Genomic DNA, 24,827 nt, shown 5'->3' with positions numbered 1-24,827 from the left:
GACAGATACTCCCCCTTTTTCTGCTTCAATTCTTCTTAATCTCTTTTTTTTCTCTTTTATTGTCTCAGTCACTACTGCCACAAGTTCTACAAAAACAAACGAGTTAAAGTTGCAGAAAATAAGTGTAACAGTGGCTGTAGTGCCAAGACACTGGCTGGAGCTAAGAATTTGGTGTGAACAGGCTGCACTCCACCACTGCTTGTTCTTTGGACAGGTACTGCAGTGCTTGTTAGTAAAGGCAGACCTCAGTTCAGTGGCTTATGGATCTGAAGGGGGATAGAGGCAGCGTTTAGGCAACAACACCTAAAACATCATGTTCCAAAAAAACTACACTCAGTGACTATCATGTGCCAGAGGCAAAATTTTGTCATTGCTTTATTTCTGAAAATACCATTTGCATCCCTACTAGAAATCAGACATGACATGAAATGCAATGGTGATTAGCGTGTTTTCATTAAAAAAGGCATCCATAGGAAGCCTGTCTCACCACTGGAGGCAGCTGGAATGGTGGAGACCCTAAGAAGTTAGTGATTGCAAATTCTGGGTCAGGCAGTGGGACACATCCCTATACAAGAATAATTAAGGATGCAGCCTGATTCCTACTTTACCTGGCATAGGTACAGAGAGCAGGTGATTTTGGCTCCTAGTGTTTTTTCACCATGAGCATGTTCAAATTGATTAGGCAGAGCATATGTATATTCTAAGGACTACAATAGGTGGTTTTGAGACTTAATCAGGCATTCAGAGCAATGTGGTGAGTGGGTTTGTCCTTCCCTAGCAACTTGTGGATCCATAAACACCGTGTTGTGTCTAGGAGTGTAGAAAATGGGTCTCTTAATGGAGAAGCTGAACACTGGTCTCTTGTTCTGGGGTAAGTAGTTGCACTAACCATAGAGCTACCCTGTCAGTGGAGAAGAAGTGACTACTAAAGAATCTGCTCTTTTTTTAGAAATTAAGAGAGGGGTGAGTGTAGGTTCAGGAAAGCAGAAGCTGCAGCCAGCCCCTCAGAAAGAAGGCACCTCTCAGCAGTTCTGACTGCTGCAGTGTAACCTGGAGAGTGCTGGGATTTACTATTTTCTTCTGTGTCATTTTGTATTATAGCTCTCCAGAGTATTTTTTTTTCTCCTGGGCTCTTTGATTTCCATGTAAGGGACTGAGAAAGTCCCAGTCCTGCAGTGCTCAGCATTGTGGCATCTCAGATGGGATCTGCTTTTTGTTTCTTTGTCTCAGCTCTACATCTGATAAAAGCTCTTTCCTCCTTTCAGTGGGGTGCTGTGAAAAATCAAGACTGTCAGATGCCAGATCCAGGAGTGGTGTAATGTGTATATGCATTGTGGATGGGAGAGGATGTACAATTAGTGACATATTTTGAAGCACTTGACATACTGTTCTGTGATCCCCTGAAGACTGAGAATCTGGCAAAATGCTGCCCTATCCCATATCAGGTTCCAGATGGCTGTACCAGAAGCAGAAGTAACACAGCAGTCTTTCAGTTAGGGTACTGTAACTCAAAGGCATAGTCTCTGGTATCACACCTAAATTTCAACACTTAGTCCTACTCAGCCATGTCCCCTTTGTTTTTGGCATGTTTTATTTCTACCCCCTAAATTCTCCTGCTGTATTTCTGAGGGTGGAGGGTATGTGGACATCTCGACAAGAGATGCCTGCTCCTTGCTCTTCTGAAAAATCTAATTCTGTTTTGTGTGTTTTTTCACACTCCCATTGCCAGGGAGATTGGGTTTTCTGGGGCGGATGTCTGTCAGACTGACTGCTGTGAGGTGTTCCCTTCTTTAGAAATTCAGCTGCTTGGGGATCTGAGATATGCACATACAAATGCATGAATAGATGGGTCAGAATGAGGATTACTAGGAGGGACTCTGTGGTATAATGTGGGAAGGCCTCAAGGAGCCTCACTGCATCCCAGAGGAACACAAGAGCAGCATGGGGGACCAAGGGGCCTCTGCAGAGCATCTGGGTACAAGGAAAATGATGCTTAATATCCTCTAGCTGCATAAAGTACAGTCACCCACCATATGAATCCTCTTCAATCCTCGTGTGTTTGAGGTTTCCACATGTGGTACTGGCTGTGTCTGCCAAAAATTCTGCTTTACGTGGCCTCCCTCCTTCCCTCCAGCCTGGCACTGGCACAGCTGATAGCAGGGCTGCTGCACTCCCCTAAGTGCTGAGGACGTGAGAGACTGCATGAGGATGCAGCCCAGCTCCCTCGGGCCACCTGCTGCCTCCCAAAAGGCTGATGGCACTCATCAAGGGCAGAGAAGGACAGCTTCCCACCCCCACTTGTGCTGTTTTTAACCCTGTGGGGACCATGATGTCTTTTCACCTTGAGATGCAAGTGAAGGATCACAGCAGCAGAGCCTGGAGGAGGAATAGGAATGCACACCCAATGAAAAATGATGGGGGGACTGATGAGAGGGAGTGTAGCTGGGGAAAGGAGGAGCCACTGATGTGAGGGCCAAATAGGAAATACATGTTGAGGGGGGAGTGTATAGAAGAATGTAACTGCTTGGAAACAGACACAGCAGTAGGGGAAAACAAAAAGGACAGATGGAAAAACCACAAAGAGATGGAAGCAGACTTGAAGAAATATAAAGAAGGAAAAAAGAAGACAGCCTGAGAGGATGAAGGCACAAATGCAGGAGGAACAAAGGGGAGAAGAAGCACCTGACACCTTTACTGTTATTCCCTGGTAGCTATAAAATAATCCTGTTCTCTAATGAGCAGAAAATTTAACCTCAGTAAAGCACAACCTAACACTTTGAATAGCTGCTTCTTTAGCTAAGGGCTGGCTAAAGGAGGTTTATGTGACGTACTGAAACCAAGGCACTTGGCCAGTGGGTACAAACATGACATCTGGGCATCTGCTGGGGCAGAGTTTTGTAGAAGGGGAGCTACTGATGTTTAAAATTGGTCCATGGTGGGGAGAAGACCACTGGCTAAAGATACAAAGTTCAAAGGCCAGATGGGTTCCTCAGTCTTTCCATGTGGATGGTTTCCCCCATATGTTCCCTGGTTACCATTCTTGTAGCTCTGTCAGTAGCCAGGGATATTGGACTAGCCAGTGTGTAGTCCCTGCCTTGTGGCTCTTTGCTATCCTAGAGCTGCCATCTCATTTCTTTTGTTCAATTGCTGAGCTGGGGAATGGCCAGTTCTACTTATCTGTGTCATCAACAGAGGAATCTACACTCTTCCTCATGCATCTAGTCTCTGCTTTCCCAGGTGCATTTCCCCATACTCACATTGTTTGTAGAGCGATAATGCACTTGGCAGGAGAGCTAATTCAGCAGTATAATATCTTTCAAACAAAGTGCACCCTGTTCCCACCTGGTCAATTAAACTGGAACAAATCTGTGCAGAAGCACTGACCTGAGGCCAAGCACTTTGCCTCCTGGAAAGATGTGTGGAGATTTCCTCTATGAACACCACCTCAGCCCTACCTGGAGCTGTGGGATGGGCAGCTCATCCCTGCTGTCCTGGCCACTGTCAGTCTGCTCAGGCAGATTGCAGTAGGGTCAGAACCAACTGTGGTGGTGTTTTCCATGCAGTGCATACCTGTGCAGCCTGCCTGAAGGAAGCCCCTACTGGAACAACTGGTATCATTGCTTTCTCGTGAATGCTGTTGCTCTCATAGAGCAAAAGCCATGGAGTAGTGCTGAAACTGATTCCTACAGGCTCTCTTGTCTCTGGGGAACTTGAATCCTAAGCTTCTCAGTACTGGAGATGTTTGTGAAAGCTTACTCCTGGTCCCTGACCACTGAGCAGATGGCCTGTACCTTGCTGAGAAACAGGGCCACAGCGAGAGCTGTTTCAGAGCAAACAAAAAGTATTATGGGAAGAGGACTTGCTGTAGCTACATTGGATTGGAAGGAGGAGGTCATACAGCCACTTCTGTGAGCTCTCCAGTTTCCAGAGCTTTCTCTGGAGAGGCCTGGGCCAGAGCAGCCACAGTTCCTCTGTGGGTCCCCCAGGAACCTCTATGGAGAGTTGCCACTGGAGAGTACAAAGGAGCTATCCTTACACTTCACTGTAAAGCTGTGCAGGGCAGCACTTGTGACCTACCCTTCTGCAAATGCTCATGTAAAATATTAAAAGTATTGCCCTTCACATCTGGTTGGAGAGGTAGAGATTTCTTTTGAGGATTTGGTCAATAGCATTAACTTCCTTAATGCTTTCAGCAAAATCTTATCTTTACTGTTCAAGCTCTCCCTTTTTCCGGGTTTGAGACCTTATCACTGTAAGGAGTGATATTTTTTGCAAAACAAAATACAAAGGAAAAAAAAACCAAACCTGTCTTTGTTGCCTACAGAAGTTCCCCTGTAGGATTTTGCTTTTATTTTTATGAATGTGAAAGTTGGAGTTTGGGTAAACTTAGCCCAGTAGAAATAAACAATAAAAATACAGGCTTTCAAAGAGGGAACAGGTAACTACTGGTACACAGAGATGCATATATAAAAACTAATATATATATACACACATATATATGATTGCAAGCAAACAGAGATATGCAAACAGAAACAAAAATACAAATATGTTATGTATACACTTGTGATCACGTGTGGATCTACATACCTTTGTATGAATGAAGTAGCATGTATGCAAATATCTTCAGATATTTAAATGTAAGCTTGGAAATAAAAGCATGTGCATATATATATATATAGACATAAAGTAATATGTACACATTTTAATATGGTGATATTATTAATATTATGAATTCATGCACTGGTAATCTCAGGCATGGTGATGTTTGTACATGTATGCAACACCACACATTATGCATCTGTTTATGTTTCAGAACATAAAGTTACTCAGATATGAACATTTTATATAGAAATGCAACTGTAATGCAGCAGGCTCCAGAGAATACTCCACCTGCCCACCAAACCACACCTGGGCAGCTGTGCACAGCATCCTTGCACAGCTAGGCTGGCTGAATGCAACTGCTCTGGTTTTCAAAGGGGTGAGGAGGGCCGCGGGCAAGCAGGCACACGCGTGTGTAGGAGTGCAAGTGAACCATGAAAGGGTGAAGGAATGATGCTGGGGGAGGCCAAAGGGCGTGTGGGACACCCAGAGGGAGCCAGACGAGAGTCAGATGGGTTTACATGAGCAGGGCAGCATCACTGGAGGGTGAGAAAGGAGGCTGGGGAAGAGACAAGAGAACATGAATTGGGAAACGTGGTATTCCCCTGGAAAGGAAGAAGTGTGAGCAGACAGTTTAGGGGAGATAGCCACCCTGGTTTGCTGGCACCTGTTTCTGAGGGGGAGTGGGACAGAACGGATGGGATGGGATGGGATGGGATGGGATGGGATGGGATGGGATGGGATGGGATGGGATGGGATGGGATGGGATGGGATGGGATGGGATGGGATGGGATGGGATGGGATGATGAAGCTGCATGCTGGAATCCCTTTCTGGTTCCCTGACCCTGATGGCAACAGAGAGCAGGACTGTCTGCATAAAGCAGCTCTCCCTGAAGACTGGTTTAATCTCATTTTAGCTCATCTGGTGTGCCTGGATCTCAGCACAGGAGTGGTGTGCAGGCTTTTGGAACACATTTCCCATCGCTCCCTTTTTTGACCTGCATGGGCTGCTCCTTGTGCTTCTGGTGACTGAGCAGCAAGCACGGGGTGCTGTGCTTGTGTGGAGAGGGAAGCACTGCCCCGGGGCAGCTCAGAGCATCTCCTGCTGGGAGAGGAATGATAAACCCCGGCGCTAGTCTGGTTTAGCCATTGTTAGCCCGCATAGGGATAGGGGGAGGCTCAGGTCCCGCTGAGTGTTTACAGCTAATTTCAGATTACAGTAGTGAGGGGAGTAGAGAAGGGTTAGCCAGGGGCTTTGTTCTTTTCCTGGGAATCCTGCTGCTGTAATTACTTGTGATTTTAGCTATTTTCACAGTCTCTGTTCCAATCCGCCCGAGGCTACAATCCTTCCCTCTGTTGCTGGAAAATGTAGTGTGATTCGGGTCAGGTACCTGGGAGCAGAACATGGCTTGGTGAGAAATGCCTCCAGAAGTGGTGTTTGTGAATCCGCAGCTCTGCTCATGCCCGGTGTGTCTGTGTTTTTATGTCGGAGCTGCTGTGGCAAGATAAGTGTACTAGTGTGTGTGTTTGCTGGGGTGTGTGTAGGTCTAGTGGGTGGGTTCAGCTCTGCACACTCTGTGTCTGTGTGCTGGCCCTGCGTGTAGTTTTCTCTTACTAATGTTGGGGTGTGAGAAATATGCCTAAATGGGGACGTGAGATAAGGCAGCTCACACTGATGAAACACCTGCACTCCGTGCCATGGGTGCAGGCCCAGACTGGCTCTGCGGGCCAGCAGGCAGCATTCCCCAGCACCCATTCCACTGGGTGCTGGATTGACCAGGCTGGGCATAAAATGTGAGGAAGCCTGTGCTTTGTGATCGGTATCTGTGTGACCGAAACACTGCAGCTGGTTAAGCAGCTAGAGCACATTGTTGAGCTGCATTCATCAAACTTCTCATCATCCTTCCCTCAGGCTGGCACAGTGCCCTGCACGTACCAAAGAGAATTTCTTAGGTCTTCCAGAAAAAAAAAACAAGTTTCCCACCCTCCTTAACAAAAAAAAAATTACCAGCTGAATATAGTCATTTCTTGACCAATATGAAGTAAAGATTGGTTTTGTGAAGACTTAGCACAAACAACCCAGTCCTTATGCATGTACTGCTCAGCCCCTGGGGAAAGGAAGGAAGGAAAGGGGCTCTGATGAGTGGCAACCCTAATTCCCTCTATCCCATACCTTCTGTTCCTCTCCAGACCTCCTCATGAACTGACCCCAAGTCCAACCACTCTCCTGAACTGGATTTATCTTCCTATAGTACTTTGCTAGGAAATTCCCTTTGTAATTTCACATCTTGGTACAATTTTTTTTTTTTCTCTGCTTATGCTAATGGGTTTTAAGTGAGCTTCTTTAGCCAGGTTGGTTTCTTACATTACCCTTCAAATTTAGCTTCTTGATCAGGGTGGAGAAAAACAGTTTAATGCAGTGGCTGATACAGAAAAAACCCATACCACGTACATTTTGGCCAAAGCCTCTTGCTCCTGCAGCCCTGCAGCCTCCTGATAGCTCATCCCGGAGCTCCCATCACAGCTCTGCTGCTGTCTCCACCATCCCAGATGCTGCAGCATCCCAGGTCTTGACTGGGACATGGGCTTTGGGACAGTTTCAGTTGTAGTTCACCTGTACATTCCAGAGGAAAGGAGTCAAAAACAGAGAGATCATAAGACAATTGCTTGTGGTAAAAAAACCCCCAACTATATTTATAATATTCTTTGTGAGTCACATGCATATACTTAATTATTGCTATTCTGAGATACAAAGCAGTGTTAGAATAAAATCAAATAAGTAAATAGTGCAAGAAAAGGCAAATGTACTGATATATAGCTCCTCTCTTTGCTGGAAAGCCTGGTTTCACGAGGCAACATCAATCAGGAAAAAAAGCAGGCTTGTAGCTTAGATGCTGGCCAGGAGTCTTTTTCCAGTCACAACAAAAGAAGAGGACTAGGCCTGAAGTGTTACAGGAAATGGGACTAGGAAACCTTAGAGGACTTTCAGGGAGTTGTCACGTCTTTCACATAGCACCAGGATAGAATTTGCAAGGGGATGCTGGCTTCCTCTCCAGCACTGGGTTTCTACAGAACTATTCATTCTTTTAATAAGGTTAGTTCCTCTTTGTGAATCATTGTTAATGCATTAAATATTGGTTTCCGCTGATTTTTTTTTTTTTTTTTGCAATGGATACTTCTCCTTTTGAAAGCAATAGTGAAAGTATTAAAACTTCAGTTTACTTCAGATTAACCAGCCACCTTAATGACCGAAGTTTTCAGACAGTAGCTTCAGTCTACACTGCACCGTGGTTGAGGGCAGAATTTAAAGGTGGCTTTGATTTACTGCCGTGATCTCTCCAGTGCTACATCTGTGCTTTTTCAGATGGGTGATTTTGCAGCTTCCTCCTCTACCTCTCTGTCTGTTCATCTTTTCTGACTATTTACAAGTTATCCTTTTTCCTCTGATATTTTGCTGCTGCCTTTTCCTTCCTTATTTCTTCTATTCCTCTGCCTTGCCCTTCTAAGCTGCTTTAGTATTTTCTTCCTTCACCTCATTATGTCTTTTTGGTTTTGCCTTCTGTCTCTCCATTGGTTCTTTTCTCACTCGCTTAACCTCCTGTTGTTTACAGGCCAACCTACATCCCACCCATCATCTTGTTTCTCTCTTTTATCTTTCCTCCTTTTCTTCCTCCCCCTCCTCCTAACCTCCTCTCAACAATAAAAGTTACTCATGGCTTGAGGGGGAAGCATCTGGCCCATGCTGGCTCTCATTCTCTCTCCTTTGTTCTGAATGCTCTTTTGTTATAAACACAACAAACAGAAAAGCACAAAATCAGCTCTCAAGGCAAACACTGCATAATAATCCTTCTTGTCCCTGCTCCTCTTATCTCTGAAGAATTTGTTCTCCAGGCAAAATAAGAAGAAACAAGAGATAGGATTCCCCAGATCTGGAGGCGAAAGAGGGACTGGAAAGAGCTTCATCACATGGGGCAGCACCACTGAACTGCAACTTGGGGCAGATTCAATAAAGTTGGTGAAATACAGCTTGCCAGGAGTTTGGACAGCAATGTGATGATCCTGTGCTTGATCAATCCCTGTTGATCAGTCTGTGTTCCCATTAGGTTGTAGAGGCATGTACAGAACCAAAAATGTTAGGTTTTTTTTTAGTACCTAATTTTTGGCACCTTCTCCTCATTTGTGCTTTGAGCCAAGGCCTTGTTTATATGGAATGTGTTTGCCAGAGAACTGTACCTGCTGGACCTCCACTAACATTCTCAAAAAGCCACAGCAAGGTGCTTCTGTGGGGACACATGCCAGCTCCAGTCCCTGAGAAAAATTAAAATAAGAACAGGCTTGCCCATTGTTGGAGCTCTTGCTTAATGTTAGATAGGGATTCTCTGATTAAACCAGCTTTCCTCAGAAAATGTAAGCTCCCTGGAAGTGAAATGCTAGTTGGCATGCACTAGTTTAGACATGCAAGTGTTGTCAAAGCTAAAAAGGAAAAAGCTTGTTAAGCAAAAGAAGAGCCTTTCCCAATCCCCATAGCTCCGTGGTTAGGATACCGGTGTTTAATGTGGGGCAGCCAGCACCAAATTCTACCTGGGACCGGTTCTGCCTGGCCCTTCCCCAAGCAACCTCAGGTCTGGCTGCCCACGTCATGGGCCTCCATCCTAGCACAGCTACTGCACTTTGCATAGTATACAAATATTATATTCACAAAAAGAGCAGATGAATAGTTTTGGTGCAGTATCAGATAGCTCTGCTAAAGAGGTGTTAAGGTACTTCCTCCACCAGCAGATCTTCAGAAGAATTTGCCGTGATGTGGGAGGTAGGTGTGTGTCCTGGGACAGAAACAAAACTGGTATTTAGGAGGAGCAGGCTGTGAAGCAAACTTCAAATCTAAATATTTGAGCATCGGCACACAGGGGCGAAACTCACTGAAATGGGTACTTTCCCGCACATTCTGTAGGGAAATTTGGGCTTCAGTGATGCATTTTGAGCTTGAGAAACAAACAGTCATTCTTATTATTGTTTACTTCTCCAGCTCTGTTAAATGAAGACATGCTATCCATGATGTTCTGCATTATGTGTTAGAGATTTAATTTTCAGCTAAACTTTTATTGCTTCTAAATTGGACCGGTAGCTATGTATGTATTTAATCTAATCTTGAAGTTTGGATTGCTCAGCATTTGCAACAGACTTACGTGGGCTAAGAATAAACAACAAATGAGGACATTTCAGAAGAATGCAGTCCAAAGATTGTCTCTGAAATGTGAATATGCTTAAAGCCTCCACAAATATGGCAACTTCTCACACTAACAAGTAAATTAATATTTCCAGAGCTAATGCCAGAGTTTGGGACAGCTGGGTGATCAGATTCAACATGGAGCTTGCTGTGCTTGCAAACAAATGGAAAATAAGTTAGGAAAAAGAAAAATGTGAGCCAGAATTACTCGAAGTGCTTGGGAATTAGGCTGGACAGAGGTGAGGCTGACCCCGCTGCTTGCTCCCAGCAGCAGGAATGACCCTGTATTCCCTGTAGGCACGTGCATAAACCCACACACAAACGCTGCACAGGCACAGGGGTGCAGGGCTGCCTCAGGGAGCTCCACAGACCCACGGTGCAGTTACACAAACAGCACCAGTGACCTCCAGGAGGAGCAGGACAGAGCTCCAGGAGCAGGGAATAAACGTGTAAATAGGATAAGATATATATGTATAAATACGATATGATCCTTCCAAGGAACTGGGCTCAGACAGTCTGACCACAGAGACAGAGGCTCTGGTGCTGGCACAAGGCTGCAGCCCGGCTCCTGTTCCTGATACACACACACGGAGGTGCGTGGTGGATGGCCAGGACAGACCTGCTCCCCCCAGGAGCCAGCCTGGCATGGCCTCACCCTTAGAGACAAGCAGACACCAGTGGTACTCACCCCTACAGAGAGCACCTCAGAGCTAAAAATAGGATTTCATAACGAGATCGGGCAAACTGGGCTAACCAAGTGCGGGACAAGGCTGGACATTTTTGCTGGTCGGCCAAGATTTTTCATGCAAACTGTCCCTTTTTTCCCCATATCTCTCCCCTTCCCCTCTTTGTTTCCTACCCTAAACATCCCATAGTAAGTCTCGTGCAATCCCAAAATGCTTTTCCCGTGCATCCTGTAAGGTGTCGGTGGCCCCGTACACAGCACCTCCCTCTTTCACAGTTTGAAAGGTGCTCCAGCTTTGCCTTTGTGATGAATTTCACACCTGGTCTGATGGCTCTCCTGAGCTGCTGGCCCAGGCAGGGTGTCCTTAATCCGGGTTGTCACCTGGCATTGTGTCCCTGTTTTCCTCCGGGTGTATGAAAATGGACCCTTTGATGTGTTAATGGCTCTCCTGAGGGGCCGGAGGGTAGCTGAGGCCCTCCTTCTGCTATTGTCTCTCTGTGTTTCTCTGCGGGTGAAGAGGCCCTTTTGTCACACAGCCGAAGAAGAAGGACTGTGCAGTCATCCCGTGCCCTTCCACACTTTTTCTGCTGGCAATAATATTTTAACAACACACAGAATACCCATGAGATATTTATCAAGTAAATAAAACACATGAACACCCCATGAGGGTATTTATCACTCGCCCTCATAAATGCCATAAAATAAATGGGTATTTCTGGGAGTGAGTGAAGGAAAGCTTTGACCTGTTAATTTCCAGTTATGTGTGGCCAGGTGACAACACAGATAAACAGCAGAATCTAATTTAAAATGTGATTGTTCCAGTTCCCCACAATTTGACAGCAAAGTGTTGTCTGGTCTCAAGGTATTTTTCCTAAAAATAAAAAACAGGGTAAAGTCGGCTTTTTTCCCCCACTGTCCTTGCCCCCAGCTGCTGCTGTTTTCTGAAGTCAAAGTCCTTGACAGATTCTTAATTCAGTGAAGACTTTTATTGTTTGACAGCAGTGTTGCTTGATTCAAAGCACAGCTCTTCATTATTCTCCTGGAAGAGTTTGCAATTGTTTGGCCTCAAGGATGGACAGTAAATGTGGAGCACAGTAGCGTTTGATTGAATTATAGACTCATCAAATGGTTTGAGTTGGAGAGGACCTTAAAAATAATTTTGCTTCAATCTCCCTGCCACGGGCTGTGACAGTTTCTACTTTTTTCTCAAAGCCATATCCAGCCTGGCCTTATGCACTTCCAGGAATGGGACATCCCAGATTTCTCTGGACAATCTCTGCCAGTGCCCTACCACCCTCACAGTAAAGAGTTTCTTCCTATTATCTAATCTAACCTGCCCTCTTGTCATTTTGAAGCCATTCCCCCGTGTCCTGTCATTACATGCCCTTGTAAAGAAGACGTCTGGGACTAGATCCAGCTTCAGCATTGCCCCCTTAGATTCTAGCATCGTATGAAAAATACATTTTTGGCAACCAGACAAACAAAAAAATCCCCAAAACGCAGCTACCCAGAACTGTACTTCGTCCACAGATTTGCGAGCGCCCGCAGAGCACAGCGCTCGACTTCAGCCTACTGCCCGTGTTGTTCGTGTGGCTGCCTTTGCACCGTCACTGCTCGCCTTGCTTACAGGCCGAATAATAACGACATTTATTTTTATATACAACAAATAAGAAATGAAGACGTCGCTTTACGCCACGCAGCCGCTGCCGGCGCAACCCGCCCAAAGCACCGACTGTGCCATCAGCCAGCGCTTCGCGCCTGGCAGCCGAGGTGTGGCGGCTCCTTGTGCGGTCCCCGCGGAGCGGAGAGCGGAGCCGCCTCTCCGCCCGCGCCGCTCCATCACCGCCCGGCGGCCCCGCACGCAGCTCCCCGTCACGGAAGGGCGTGAGCTCCGGGGGACGCCGGCTGATTGCTGTGTTTTGGCGCTCGGCAGCATCCCGGCCCGGCCCGGCCCCGCCCCTCCGCAGCCTCTGCCCTCCTCTCCCCTCCCATGGCTGAGCCCATAAATGGGCGGGCGCGCGCGGGCGGAGGCGTGCGCGGGGCGGGCTCGCGGCACTCTCGGGCGTGGGTGGGCGCGGAGCCGCCGCCTCTCGCGGGTTCCGTTAGGTGCGGACGGGCGGCCGTTCGCTGCCAGTCCTGCTCCGGGCGCCTCCAGCGATGGACACCAAGAAGGTAGGGAGGCGATCGCTGCTGCCTCCTTGTCTCCCTCTCCCTCCTCCCCGCCCCCGCCGCGGCCGCCGCTCGGGTGCCCCCGGGCGCTTCGGGGGAGGGATGCGGTCGCGACCGGCGTTCTCCCGCGGGTCGCGGTGGGGATGGGTGCGGTGGTGGTGGCGGCAGGGCCGCTGCTCGCCTCTCGCCGGTGGGTGGGGGACGGGGGGGGACCGCGCAGTTCGGGGGAGGTTGTGGCAGGTCGCGAGATTGATTTTGGTTTGGTGCGCGTGGCCTGATGATGCACATGATGCTGCCCGCGTTGTAGGATATTGATCACGAGGTTTGTTTCGCTGGCGGCGCCGCACTCGGTTTGTCCCAGGGTTTAGGATGCTAAACGGGGGATTGATGTTAAAGACGTTTTTTTGGGTGGCAGTAGCGTGACTTACAAAATCATTTTTACATTTCAAGAAGGCGGCAGAGCATGTCCTTCCCTTCCTTCTCATATGCAGAGCAGGGGATATTTGTGGGTATCTGCCCGTCTGCAGCTGCGAGTGAGGTGTGCGGCAGCCGAGTGAGCTCATGACTGCGTGTGTTTGAGCGTACTGAGGGAGACAGCAAATACCCACCCAGACCTGGTGTGGGATGCCGGGGAATTGCAAGGGAACAGCCAGAGCTGGAGAAGGCCGGGGCTCTCATCGCCATATTGATGGGAGATGAGGGCAGTGTGAGAGGATGAGGCAGAAGAAAGGAGAGCGTCTGGTCAAGGTCGTTCAGAGAAGCGCGGAGAGGCCGCTCCTGCCGGGCACAAGTTGTAGAGCTCTGGGGTTCGAGGCAGTGAAGGAGGGGAGCTGGTGAGGAGCATCTCCTGGGAAATGAATGCTGCCGACGCCTGTGGTCGGAGGGAGGGGTGGTGGTTTGAATTCCATGCTGGTGTACAGACCTCAGCCTTGAGCCTTTAGATAGAGTGGGTGTAGCTGTGCTATTTCTGAGCTCCCTGTTTGCCTTTTGGGAAGCGAGGCACTTGCAGCATTAACAAATGATCCATACATTAGATCACAGTCTGGCTCACTGGAGGGGATGGGTCATGCCATGTGATGTGATGTTTAGGTGGTGGGAGGCTGGGTAGGAGATGAATAGCAGGAAACAGCCAGAAGAAGGAACATAGAACAACTGGACATATAGAACATAAAGGAGCATAGAACAACTGCAGGTTGTTTATGTACCCTGTAAGTGAGGGGTGCCCACAAAGCAGGGACCTTGTGGTCCTCATAGCACCCAAAAGGAAAAGGCCAGCTGTGCTCCCTGCAAGCCATGACAAAGCAAAGTCTGGGGGGAAAGGTGCTCTTGTGTGAACCATGTGGAGAGCTGGGGTTTGTCTGCAGCTTTGCACTACCTGCTGGCTACAAATGACCTAGCCTGGAGTCCTAAAACTGCTTAGATATTGTAATGCATTTCTGCAGGCATCCACATGCTTTGAAAGACCTGTGTCCTTGTGGTTCTGTGCCAAATTTCCTTGAGATAAAAATGAGGAGAACGGTCACAGGGTGCCAGGGAAAATGCCTGGACTGCCTAGGGTATGTTCAGGTGTGAACGCTACCTCCGTGCTCATCTGCCCTCTGTCCACTTTGTTTCCACCACTGATCTGGACAGGAGGACATTTGCATGATGTAGGTGGAGGAAACTGCCTGAGAGTTCTTTCCTCAATTTCTGTTTATTGAGGCCGAACTGGTTGTGTCTGAGGGTTGTGCAGGCCAGAAGCACATATGTGCTTGGCTTGAAAGCACTGACAGAAGGTTATTGTCAAAAACTTTGGGCAGTTTTGAGAGCCACTACTCCTGGAGCTGGACTAGAAAGTGAGAGACTGGAAGAGGTGTGACAGTAGGCCCCACCAAGTAGTTTACTCTGCCAGGCTTAAGTACAATAATTAGAAAGTCTTGGAAAAGGAACTGTTAATATTTTTGGAAAAGCTTCCAAACCTCCTGAGACGAGGAGGAACACAATCTTTCCAAATTGTGCCAACTCAGGCACTGGCTGCCTAAGTGCCAACTCCTGAGTCACCTGCTCCCCCACACCTCCCTCACTCAGAGCTGGCTTAAATGCCACAAGCTTTAAAAATGAATAAAATGTCAGATGCTTTTCACTGACACTTAAATTTCTCAATCTGTGGGACTTCTGAGGTTGGACCTTGAAGCTTTCCCTATGGCTCTGAGGGCTCAGTAGTTTTTATTTTAGTTTAATGGAGATTCAGGTATACTGAAACTTCAGGGAGTGTGCTTCATTTAAAATACCAACTATTGCCACAACTTAAAGAAAAATAGACGGGAAGCTTGGTAGCAACTGCTGCCACCTCTTGAGGCAGGCTGCTGTGCCAGTGCCCTGGGGCAGGGTTGGGAAGCTCTAGTCTGGGAAAAACAAGCCTGTTGCTGAAGAGAGTGTGTGTTGTAACTGTTATGAGTGAGTGCCAGTGTAGCTCGTGGGCAGATTCGAGACTCAATTTATGGGAACTTGTCAGCTGGCTCAGGGAAGAGTTAGACCCTTCTTTCATGACATGCCAGAGATCAGCAGAAGCTTCTGTAAAGCAGATCAACTCAAAATAACAGCCACTAATGCAGCCAGTGTATTCATTACTAATGAGCTGAGAATGGTTGCTGAAGGTCAGGAGATAATAAAGGGGAGGCCCTGACAAGCCCTCCTACTTGTAGCCACAGAACTTTTCCTGCTGTACAGTTGCATCTCCCTTTCCAGGGAGGGAGATCCAAGGGATGCTACTGGTTCTCACACTTGCTGGATGAAAGCCCATTCCCTGCCCTCAGAGCACTTGCACATGGCACCTTTGAGCTGCAGCTGCTGCTTATGCTGAAGAGAAACTCGAGTTGTGTAGAAAGCCAAATTAACAAAATACTTGTTCCCTCTCTTTCCACAGAAAATCACAGCACCTCTTATCTATGCTGTTTGCATTGCTGCCATCGGATCTCTCCAGTTTGGGTACAACACTGGTGTAATTAATGCTCCTGAGAAGGTGAGAAGAAGAATGAGCAGGGGAGGTGGGATGAGTGAGGGGCTGACTGGAAGATAATGGAGTAGAAATGAGAGGGACTGCCTGCTTAGCAGCCAATCATTTGTTTTTGGTTTGTGAAACATTAGAGGCATTTAAAACCCCCTTTCAAATACAACATTGAACAGGAAGGACAAACTTTTGTGGAGGAGAGAGAGCAAACAGAGGTTAATTCTCTTAATTAGGAGTACAGGAAGGGCAGGACTGCTCCATCTGCCATATGTGGTGTGTGGAGGAATGTGAGCTGCTTCATTTTTGAGTCAGAATAAACCAGCCATGGCAGAAGGAATGTAGAGGGCAGTGTGCAGAAAACAGTTAAGGGTTGGTAGGAATTACAGCTGCCCTAATTTAGTTAATTTCAAGTTTATTTTACTTGTTTATTCATTCCTTGTGTTAAGTATAGATTCAGTGCTTGTAAAAGGGTTGTGACTTGGATATTTGACCAAATCATCCCATGACTTTAGCCTAAGAAACAAGAGGTGAAGAAAATGAGAGATGTGGTTTTCATGTAACTTTAAGATGGTTCCTCTGTCAAGAACTGAGTCACGAATACCACATCCACCCTGTCTCCGGGAAGAGATGTTCTCAGCGGGATGGGGGATGGGGTCAGTCCTCCCTAGCTAATGTCCTGCTGCCATCTGCTGGGGGCAGACACTCTGTCCCCCCCCAGCCCATGCCAGAATATCCCTCACTAGCTAAGAGGATGCCTGGGAAATCAGCACTGTGGCCCTGTCACATCCCCCTGGGATGGCATCATGTAAAAAATAAACATTTTTTCAGGCTTATTTCAGTGAAGCTTTGTGTGTCTCCAACTATTTCTATACCAGAAATCCTATCCCTGCTGTCAGTGTTTTGATATTGCCAGAAATGTTCCCATCCACTCACTGGTCATGTTTTCTTGTTCCCTTTCATTCCCAACTGTCTCCCGCCTCCTCCCAAGAACCACCAGTGACTCACATCATCCAAAATATTCAGAAGATAAGCCTGTTTTCCTTAATAAACACTGCTGTCCTCTGGGTACCCTGCCTGCCCCTCCACTCAGTGGGGTACCCTCCTTCATCATCCTGCCACTTTTCAGTGAAAGATCCTCCTTCTGTGCCCTCATCTTCCCCTTGTGGAACTTGTTGTGGCCTTTTTGTGTCTCTCTCTGTTTTCATGGCAGCAGGAAGCAGAAGGAAGACAGTAGTCTCTCCTCTACCCAGTGTAAAATGCCTCCCTCTGGATTGTAACTCTCGCTCCCCGATTCCTCTTGCAGATCATTCGGAAGTTTTTCAACAAAACCCTGTCAGAAAGGAGTGGGAGTGCCGTCTCCCAAGAACTGCTCACCTCTCTATGGTCACTTTCTGTGGCCATCTTCTCAGTAGGAGGCATGATTGGCTCCTTCTCAGTCAGCCTGTTTGTAAACAGATTTGGCAGGTACGTTGGGAAGAGGGATGCCAGCTGTTGGAGAACTTTTCCCTTTACAAAGGAGCGATGGGATGAAGAGGGAAGAGGTGGGAAGAGATGTCTGGGGGGGAAGCAAGAATGTGTGGGCTGCAAGAAGCAGGCCAAGGCAGAAGCTGAATGGGAATTATTCCATTCTCTTCCCACCCCTGAGATGACAAATCATGGGCAGGTTTACCTTTACCCCTCTCCTGATGATTTTTGGGCTGTATTGCCAGTTTAAGCTCAGTCTTGACATCTTTACCCTGGCAGGAGGAACTCCATGCTGTTGGTGAATGTCTTGGCCTTTACTGGTGGCCTTCTCATGGCCTTCTCTAAGGCAGCAAAGGCAGTGGAGATGTTGATTATCGGCCGCTTTGTTATTGGTACCTTCTGTGGCCTCTGCACCGGCTTTGTGCCCATGTACATCAGTGAGGTCTCACCCACCAGCGTCCGCGGAGCCTTCGGCACCCTCAACCAGCTGGGCATTGTTGTGGGCATCCTGGTGGCTCAGGTAGGCCTGGTACAACCTGATCCTGCCCTGGGTGGGGGAACGAGGGCTGGGGAAGGGTGAGGGGGGTTTTACTTGCCATCAGGTGCAGTATGTGGATCCTGTCATACTGGAGTGGGGGTGAGGAACTGAAGTGTTTAAAGTTGCTCTTATTTCTCTTCTATTCTCGGTGTAGATCTTTGGACTGGAGGCAATAATGGGCACTGAAGGACTTTGGCCGATGCTTTTGGGGTTCACGGTCCTCCCAGCAATCGTGCAGTGTATAGGTCTGTTATTCTGCCCTGAAAGCCCCCGTTTCCTATTGATCAACAAGATGGAGGAGGAGAAAGCCGAAGCAGGTAAGAACTCATCTCAAAGGGGCAGGGCAGTGTCCTGGCTCCCAGCCTGCACTGAACTTGAGTGGGAGGCCAGGACTGATCCTGGAGCCTGTGGTGCATTAGGGTGTGACTCCCGGAAGGCATCAGGTCTGGCCTACCTTCCCATCCTTTAGGTTGCCCCAGTGCCAGGAAGCATGAGAAACCTGGCATCCCAACAGAGGCGCCAGGTGGGGTTAAGATGTGAGGAGTGGCACCTAGCCTGGTGGGATTTAGCAGGACCAGCTGCTACTCTGCCAGCTCCTGAAAGGCAGGAAATAGGCTGGCATTTAACAGGGAGCTTGGAGGGCTGGGGTTGGCTCTGGCAGGAGCATGAACAGAATTTCAGGGTCAAACATAAGCTTGGAGGTCAGTCAACGTGAACAGGTTTCTGTGGCCTGGTTTCTGTGCTGATCACAGCACCCTGACCTCTGGGTTCAAAAGAATAGCAAGGCTGCCAGCAGAGGCTTTCCCATGCAGCAGGCCTCAACACCAACTGGAGGTGTCCAGTCCTCCTCCCGTGCCCTCCCTGCGATAGCAGGATGGGACACACACACCTCCTGTCCCCCCCCAGTGTGTGTGTCTCGTACCTGACATCTTTGGATTCCTCCCTCCAGTTCTCCAGAAACTCCGTGGAGATCGAGATGTGTCTCAAGACATCCAGGAGATGAAAGAAGAAAGTGCTAAAATGTCCCAGGAAAAGAAGGCAACTGTGCCAGAGCTCTTCCGCTCTCCAAACTACCGTCAAGCCATTATCATTGCCATCATGCTGCAACTCTCCCAGCAGCTCTCAGGAATCAATGCTGTGAGTTATCTTCCTGCCCTGTCTTCTGGGCCTCCCTTACCTCTGGCTAGAGTTGCACTTGCTGCTGGTGTGGAGAGACCTCTGAGTCCCAAAACATCTTTGTGCCTTGGCTGGAGGTCACTGTTTTGTCACCTGGTGAAGATGCTGTGATGGAAAGTGGATATTATGGCTTTCACTTTCCCCCACATGCTTTCCCTGGCAAGGCACTGCAGCTGTACACCAAGGGAATGAACATTGACTGGAAGCATGCTGTTCTATAGTGTGAAGTGCTGCTTAGAAAACTCCTGATGGCTGAGCAGGCTGTTAGGCAGAGGATGAGGGACCCGTTCTCCAACATGGAATTGTGACATGTGACCAACTTTTTCTCTTCCCAGGTATTCTATTATTCTACAGGGATTTTTGAAAGAGCTGGTATCACACAGCCTATCTATGCCACCATTGGAGCCGGCGTGGTGAACACAGTCTTCACTGTGGTGTCGGTGAGTGGAATCGGGCTGTGTGTCTGCCTGGGCCCGTCCCTGGCAGATGGAACTACAGACAAGTAGCCAGGCGGTGGCAAAGCACTGGGCTGTGCACTGACTGTAGGAGCAAAGACGAGAGTGCATCAAAGGAATGGTGGGAGGAGAGATTGGCAGAAAGAAGCGGTGTTGTTATCCTAGATGAAAGAGAAGGTGGAAAAGGAGTGTATGTGAGGAAAAGAGTGATGAGAGAAAGCAGTAGCAAGAAACAGTGGAAGAACTTGTGCTGACAATGGAGCAGCCTGGTGACCTGCCCTGAGATCACTATGGTCTCTGAGGTTTATAAGCAGATAAGAGGTGCAGGAGATACTGAGCAAGGAAGTCTGTCCTGCTTTTGCTGCCAAAGTAATGGACTTTTTTTTTCCCTCTGCCTTCTCCTTTCCAGCTGTTCCTGGTGGAGCGTGCCGGGCGCCGGACTCTCCATTTAATTGGTTTGGCTGGCATGGCTGTGTGTGCTGCTATTATGACTGTAGCTTTGGCTCTAAAGGTGAGTGATCAGTGTTCTTGCCCAGGCTGACCCCAGCAGGAACCTATAAGAAAAGAAAATACATCTGCTTTGCTCTGCAGTGCCACCCTATAGATGGGTAGGGCTGGGGCTACAGCCAAGTGTGCAGTGGAGAGAGCAATTTTATAACTCTGGGAACTTCTATAGTGGTCATACTGCAGCTGAGAAAGTTGTGACACTGGAGATGGCGTTGTGCTGATCCCATTTTGTTCCTCTGCAGGACATTGTGGACTGGATCAGATACATCAGCATTGTTGCCACTTTTGGCTTTGTGGCTCTCTTTGAGATTGGCCCTGGCCCTATCCCTTGGTTCATTGTGGCAGAACTCTTCAGCCAGGGCCCACGACCTGCAGCCATGGCAGTGGCTGGTTGTTCCAATTGGACCTCTAATTTCTTGGTGGGAATGCTCTTCCCCTATGCAGAGGTAAGTCCTGGTCTATAAAGCACTGTGAGGGCAGTGCAGCAGTGGAATAGTGTCCAGAAAGGTGGTAGAATCTGCATCTTTGAAGACTTTGACATGTGACTATGTGACCTTTAATAACCCAACCCCTCCTGGAAATTGTCCCTGCTTTGAGAAGAGGGCTGGTGAGTCTTCCAGAGGTCTCTGAGTCAGTGTTATGATTGTTACTGGAGGCTGTTGCTTCCATGCTGTCTTAACTGGTTGCAGCTTACAGATATTTGGAAGGGCGATATTAGCACATCAGGGCTTTTGCTTTAAAAGCATCAATTTTGGTCACCCTCAGGAAGATTAAAACCTTTAGAATACCATAGGAACATGATTGCAATTTTAAAAATGGTGGGATGAGAAAATGTACGTAAGGGCACTTTTGGAGAAAGGTGTTGGAATTTTAACCTGTCAACACAAATGACCATACATGCAATTTGAAAATAAAACCTTTTGTGTTTGTCCTCCCTGCAGAAACTATGTGGCTCCTATGTCTTCCTCATCTTCCTTGTTTTCCTGGTCATCTTCTTTGTCTTCACCTTCTTCAAAGTGCCAGAGACCAAGGGCAGGACTTTTGAAGACATCTCCAGGGGCTTTGAAGGACGAGGAAATGCCGCCTCGTCACCCCAGAAGACCCCCATGGTGGAGCTGAACAGCAAATAAGCTGGCAAAGCAGCTGCCTAAGATCCGTGACACACCCATTCTTTAACTCGTTCATGCTTAAAGAGTCATTAAAGGAATGAGCAAAGAAAACCATGAGAACTGGGACGTTTTTCCCCTCCTCAATTGCTGCTATTTTCTTCTTTTCACCCACATGCTCACCCATTCTGCCAGGCTTGCCAGCATTAAGCAAATCTGATATGGGTGATCTGCCATACTGGAAAGCACCTGGCACTTGCAAAAATAATCTCATCTTCCCTGCCACAAACATCAGGAGAACAGAGAAGAGCTGGCAATATTTTTACTTTTCTCACGTAAAATTGCGGTTTGGGGTTAACATACTTATGCACACAGTGACCATTATGTATTTGAACCTAATTACTATTTTTGTAGTGAGTTGAAGTGACCCGCTAAACAAGTCCCCAGCCCTTTGAGTCTACTCTGTGTGCGTGTGTATGGTGTAACACTGGAATTTAGCAAGCTTACCAAAAAGCAATCTTGCTTTTTCCTATCCAGTGTGCACTTTTTTTAGCCTCAGGAAAAAGGGGACCAAGTCACATGCATATTTTTTCCTGCTTTTATTTTTTTGTATAGACAGACTGAAAGCATACTTTTACTTCAGTTTATTTATTTGTATGTCACTTTGTAAATATTTATTTTTTTAATGGTGTACAAAAATGTACAGATAAAGAAATTGGAGAAGTTTAAGAGAAATAGCTAACAATAATTCTAACAAGATGCTGTAGACTTGAGGTGCAATAAGACTGTAAAGGAGAAATGTGGTACTAAAAAGGAGATTGAGCATTTTAAGTGGTATGTACAGCAGAGCCAATAATGCACATCACCTTGAAGTTATTTGTGCCCTCTGGACAGAAATTCAATGAGTTGTGAACTTGTGGGAAGAGGTATGTTTCTGCACTAAAATCTCTGTTATTAGGGATTTTTGGTGGCTATTTTAAATAATTGTTCTCAAGTGTTGATGAGAGTGTGATATTGCATCTTACAATGGCTGTTGTTGGATTATATTTTCAGACATGGTTGTGAGCATTCTGTGGATGATTGAGGGTGGTGATTGCAAACCAGAAGGTAATTTTTCCTGCTTTCTCTTAATTTTATTTCTTTTTGGCTTCTCTGTTCTAGTCTAGTACGTCATAAATTCTGAAATTTGCAGATTGTCACTTAAAGGAGTGCGAGGATAAAAATTATTTTTCAAAGCTGTATTTTCTTAGCAGTTGTTCCTATAAATATTACAGAGGCATGTAGCATGACCCTTCTGGACACAGGCATGGTCAGTTGTGGTACATGTAAGTTCATCTAGGTAGAGATGCAGGACTAGACACCAGAGCTACTGATGTTTAAACTTGCTAGTTTAGCAGTGCAAAAGGTCTGTAGTGCTCAGTCCCCTGCTTGGTTGAAGGCCAGATGGTTTTTTTTGCCCCGTATATCCTCTCTGGAAGGTCTGCATGATGTTGTGGTGCTCACCAGTGTGCTTTGTAGATGTGTACAGCTCTGTAACAGTGCCTCTGTTCAAAGGGATGTGGCAGGCAGTAATTGTTCATCAGTAAATGTCAGTCTTCTTGCTCGTCATTCCTCTGGGCCACTGAGTTTGTTTGTCCCCCACCCTTGCTGCCGAGCTAGCACAGCTCCGGTCAGGCAGGAAAAAAGTAGCGCGTAGGATACACTTGCAGCCAAGGAGGGGCAGCTTTACTTCACTGCAGCATTCTGTGACAGGCTCCAGGCCCGTGCCTGTCCAGACCTGCACAAAATATCTAAAGGTTGCACAGAGGTAGGTCCAGTTTAAATTCCTGCTCTTCTGAGATCAAGCTGCAGTTTTTGCACATGGTCAAACTCGGGTCGACCTGCTGGAATTCATTACTGAATATCCTAGAAGAGAGGCAGGCCCACAGCTTCCAAGGTGGCACAAGGAAGAAAGGCTTAGAAAGGCTGGAATTGACAGCAAGACTTTGGTAGCATGGATAGCCCGAGCTTTCTTGCCAACATAATGCTTCAGAGCAGGCTTGAGAAATTCCCATTGATGTATATTCTGGGGGGTCTGTCTGACATCTTCAGTGACTAGTGATGACATTTTTACCTTTCCTAATAAGAAACAGTTGCAAAGATCAGTTAAATTTGCTTCTGTTAAATGCTTCCTGTGAATTAATTTAAAATGCCCCAGCTTTGCACAATATAATCATACTACATCCACTTTTCCCTAGCTTTTTATCAGGCTTACATGCCAGATATTTATTCTTGGAAGGATTATATATGACTTCTCTCCCAATTTTGATATTTTGGCTCAGTTACATAGATTTCTGTGCCCTTCCTTTGACCCTCCAGCACATCCAAACATGATATTTCTATATGGGTATCTGTATGTTAGGAAATTCCCACCACAGCTGTGCATAAGAGCTTCCATATGTTGCATCAGATGTGTGTTGGCTTGGACCGAGATGTGTAGACCTTTCTCACATGGTATCTTTGTTATTTTTCTTTTTCTGTAATGGCATTGTGAATATTTCAGATGGATTTTATATGCTTAATAATGTGGTTGTTTCCTGGTTTTGAAATAAAAAAACATGAAATAAATATCTGATTTGGATTTTACCTTTATCCTGTAGGTTTTTTTATTCTTTTATAAGGGACTGCACCCTGAAATGTCACCACCTTCTCACCTGCAACCTTTTTGGGTAGCTAAGCACTCTGGATTTGCTGTTTTATCTTACTGTAAGTGGTTATTTCTCACAGCCTCTACACAAACCACCTATTATTCCCTTACTGTTATTATGTAGCAATTTTTAAATTAAAAGATGTGCTTCTCTGGTTCTTGTTTGCTCAAATCCTCTTTGTTTGAGTGCAAATACTTTCCCAGTATAACAGGAAGGGAGAGAAGTGGCTGGAGGTTATAAATCCTGCCCAGTGCTAAAGAACCTGAGACTTTTGCCCCTGTTCTGTTCCCAGTGCATTCTTCACCTTCTTTGCCAGGAAGGAGAAGGACCCATTTCTCCTCTAGCTGATGCTTTACACCCTCTGTTTGGGATGTTACCTTCATGTCCTCCTGTGAGATCCTGCCTATGCACACTCAGTAGTGGATAGTGGAGAGGAGCAGGGGGATGGAGAAAGAACCCCACTGCCCCAGCAGCTGATCCCATAGCTCAGGGACTGCAGCATTCCTTGGACCACTCTCAGGTCTCTGGGCTGCTTGCAAAAATATGTGAACAAAATATCCTTCAGTGACAGAGGATGGAATGAAATGAAAGGCAGGAAAAATGGCAGATGCCAGAGTACCTTAGCCATATTCCTGCTCTAATACAACTCCAGAGTCCACAGGCTGCTGGAAGCCTAAAACAAGGAAAGAGTAGGGAACAATGTAAAGCCTGAAAAAGCTCAGCAGATCAGCCATCCCATGAAGATTTTCTGAAAGCTGCTGTTACTGGCTGCTGTGTGTTCCTAGCTCAATCCTGTGTTTTGCTAAGCTTGGTATGCAACTAGCCTTGGAGCTGGGAAGTGCCCTGGGCTAATCTGTCTAGGATTGTTTTTCAATTCTAGCTCAACTATAAAAATAAAGCCCAGCCATCCAAACCCATAAGCATATCCAGCTCAAACTTAACTCTTAACATTTCAGTTTTCTTTGTCAAAAGTGGGAGCAGAGAATAAAATCATTTGAGGTCAGAGCATGTGATTCACTTCCCCCTAAATTAACCTTTTGTGCAGCTTTTGTGATAAACTTCAGATTAGGGAACAAGGCTTTGGTTTAGATCTGGTTACTTCTGAAAATTGTAAGGAAGCTTTGAAAAGGAAATCTGTTTGCAATTATCTAGTTTGAATGCAATTAAATAGTTTGAGGATGGGCTGTTTTCAGCTGAAAGTGTTCATCACATCCAAGGGAGCATG

At 46.9% G+C, this 24,827-nt stretch overlaps 1 protein-coding gene across 1 annotated transcript; it reads left to right on the top strand.

Moving 5' to 3' along the window:
- Positions 1-12,546: 12,546 nt before the first annotated feature.
- LOC131586575 (solute carrier family 2, facilitated glucose transporter member 3) lies at positions 12,547-23,546 on the top strand. The gene is made up of 10 exons (XM_058853558.1): positions 12,547-12,683; positions 15,586-15,681; positions 16,973-17,133; positions 17,413-17,653; positions 17,826-17,988; positions 18,621-18,808; positions 19,183-19,287; positions 19,712-19,813; positions 20,052-20,255; positions 20,751-23,546. The coding sequence occupies exons 1-10, from the start codon at positions 12,669-12,671 to the stop codon at positions 20,937-20,939; spliced, it is 1,464 nt and encodes a 487-aa protein (XP_058709541.1). The 5' UTR covers positions 12,547-12,668; the 3' UTR covers positions 20,940-23,546.
- The last annotated feature ends 1,281 nt before the right edge of the window (positions 23,547-24,827 follow it).

This window comes from Poecile atricapillus, chromosome 1, assembly GCF_030490865.1.
Source record: "Poecile atricapillus isolate bPoeAtr1 chromosome 1, bPoeAtr1.hap1, whole genome shotgun sequence".
NCBI classification, from domain to species: Eukaryota; Metazoa; Chordata; class Aves; order Passeriformes; family Paridae; genus Poecile; species Poecile atricapillus.
Note: the sequence above shows the minus strand (reverse complement) of the source record. Positions and strands in the feature narration are given on the sequence as shown.